The sequence below is a fragment of the Nothoprocta perdicaria genome, unplaced genomic scaffold (assembly GCF_003342845.1).
Source record: "Nothoprocta perdicaria isolate Ctin4 unplaced genomic scaffold, notPer1 scaffold_3, whole genome shotgun sequence".
In the NCBI taxonomy this organism is placed as follows: Eukaryota; Metazoa; Chordata; class Aves; order Tinamiformes; family Tinamidae; genus Nothoprocta; species Nothoprocta perdicaria.
In genome coordinates, this window is record NW_020455532.1 from 1167448 (window position 1) to 1169787 (window position 2340).

The 2340-nt window shown below is 71.9% G+C and overlaps 1 protein-coding gene across 1 annotated transcript in view; it reads left to right on the plus strand.

Moving 5' to 3' along the window:
* Positions 1-745: 745 nt before the first annotated feature.
* SLC2A4RG (SLC2A4 regulator) overlaps positions 746-2340 on the plus strand; it is a 3545-nt gene continuing 1950 nt past the window's right edge. The window contains exons 1-3 of the mRNA XM_026041998.1: positions 746-1011; positions 1939-2048; positions 2116-2324. Coding sequence (XP_025897783.1) covers positions 746-1011; positions 1939-2048; positions 2116-2324 — 585 coding nt within the window. The remainder of the gene's footprint in view (positions 1012-1938; positions 2049-2115; positions 2325-2340) is intronic.

Below are 2340 nucleotides of genomic sequence, written 5' to 3' on the forward strand. Positions count from 1 at the left end.
TGCTGACAGCCAGGCAGTGAGCACGGCTGTCTCGGAGCTCTCTGCAGAGCTGCAAGGGATCCCTGMAGGATCCCAGCCCTCGAGATCTGCTTGGGATCTGTGGGAGGGGGATCYGTGCAGAGCTGGCGCAGGGGGAGCGGGTGCTGCTGTCTCGGAGCAATTCCATCCGCTTTCTGCCCTGTGGAGCTTCGGGAATCCTTGCTGCTCCCAGACCAACTCGGATGTCCTTGGGATCTACCTGCAGAGGGATCTGTCAGGGCTGGCAGCCCAGGGAACCCCTGTCCTGCAGGCGAGGGAACGTCCACGTCTGCCCCTGGCTTTGCCCAGGGATCCTACCTGCTCCCACCCCGGCTGCTCTGCCCGGGATCTGCCTGGAGAGGGATCCGCTGGGTGCTGCCGCTTGGCCAGGGAGCAGCTGCCTTGGGTGCTCCCTGCTCCGCGGATCTCCTGGTGGATCCCTGCTGGATCCCAGCCCAGCCCGAGGGGAGCATGTGGGATCTGCCTGCAGGACGATCCAGTGGGTGCTGGTGTGTCCAGCTAACGGAGCAGGAAGGCACCGAGCCCGCTCCGCAGAGCTCCGAAGGGTCGGATTGGATCCTTGGCAGGATCCCTGGGGATCCGCCGACACCAGGATCCCCTGGGTGCTCTGCAGGGTGGTGCCGCGCGGCTCTCCCAGCAGAGCTCCAGGGACGTTCCCACCAGATCCCACCACCGCACCGCACGATCCCTGTTTGCTCCCAGCGCGATGCCGCCCTGGCCTTGCCCGGGATGCTCCGAGGGCGCTGAGCACTGGGGAGCAGACGCGGGTGGCGCCGGCCGGGGCTTTGCAAGCGCCCTCGGGCACCGCGCGGCCCGCGGGCACCGCACGCTGAGCACCTGCTCCCTCTTCCCACAGAGCCCCRTCCGCTGCCCGGAGCCGCCGGAGCACCGGGAACTGCCGCAGCCGCTGGACGCCGGCGCACGGCAGGGCCTGCCGCTGCGCTCCGCATACATCCCCGTGCCCCAGCACAGGTAGGAGGGCCCGGGCGAAGCATCCCATGGGATGCAGGAGGGCCAGGGCAGCCGCGGGATGCCGGAGGGCCGGGACTCGCGGTGCCGGCGGCTCCTGGCTGTGCTCCCGCCGCGGCAGCTGCTCCCGCCGGGAAACACGAGCCGCGGGGGCCGYCCGGCCCCGCCGCGCTCCAAGCTCGGGAGCCCCGTGATAAAAATAACCCCGTCCGGAGGCGGCCGCGCGCCCGGCACCTCCCGAGGTCCCCGGCTGCGGGGTCCTGCTGCTCGCCCGCGGCCGCACGAGTGCGTTTCCCCCTCGCCATCCGTGGGGAGAGAGCAGGACTTCGGGCAGCGGGCTGCAGCGCCGGGCTCTCCGGGTGTGAGCGAGCGGCGCGGCCGGAGCAGTGGATGCCCCAGGGCTGCCACCGGCTCCCACCTCCCTCCCGGCCATCCCAGTGGGTGCAACTACCCAATCCGCCTGTTTTATCCCAAACCAGAGGGTTTCCTTTACCCCGTGGAGCGTTTCCTAGTGCAAGGGCACTGGGTGGGTGTAAATGGCCAGTGGGCATCTCCGGAGACCATGAAGCAGCCGGCGGGCGCGGGCAGCGCTGCCCAAAGCGCCGCTGCCGGGACGGGCCAGCCGGGAACCCTTCCCGGGCCGGGGGCAGYGGGATCCGAGCGCTGCCAGGGAAAAACCTGCTGCCCGAGCGCRCTTGCCCGGTCTGGCACGTGGGCAGCCGCTTGAGGAGGGATTCGCCTCCCGGCGGGAAGCGGCCACGGCGCTTCCTTAACCGCGGCCCTCGACGGGGACGTCCCTGGGGCCGGGCCAGCCTCCCGCCCGGCTCTTGCAAAACAGCAGCCGTGTCCCAGCCGGCGCAGGCTCCAACGGGTGCTGCTGCCGTCCCGGCTGGCGCGGGCCACCCTCACGCTGTCCCCGTGTCCCCGCAGGAAGCTCCCCGACCAGGCAGGCCTGGACGAGGTGATGGCAGCCGCGGTGCTCACCAGCCTCTCGAGCAGCCCGCTGGTGCTGGGCCCCCTGCCCGGCGCCCCCGGCGCAGGTAAGGCCCCGCGGAGCCGGTGCCGGTGCCGGTGCCGTCGGCACCCGCGCTGACCCGCTGCTTGCAGAGGCCTGGCCGGAGGCGCCCGCCATGTCGTCCAGCTGCAGCAGCAGCAGCAACACGAGCGGCGAGTGGAGCTGGGAGGCGGCGAGCGACCGCTCCAGCCCGTCCACGCCGTCCCCWCCGTTGCCCCCCGCCGCCGGCCGCCTGCCCCCCGCCGACCCGCCCCACGGCGCCCACTTCGTCTTCGGGGAGCCCGTCCCCAGGAAGAGGAAGGTGGGATCGTGGGGAC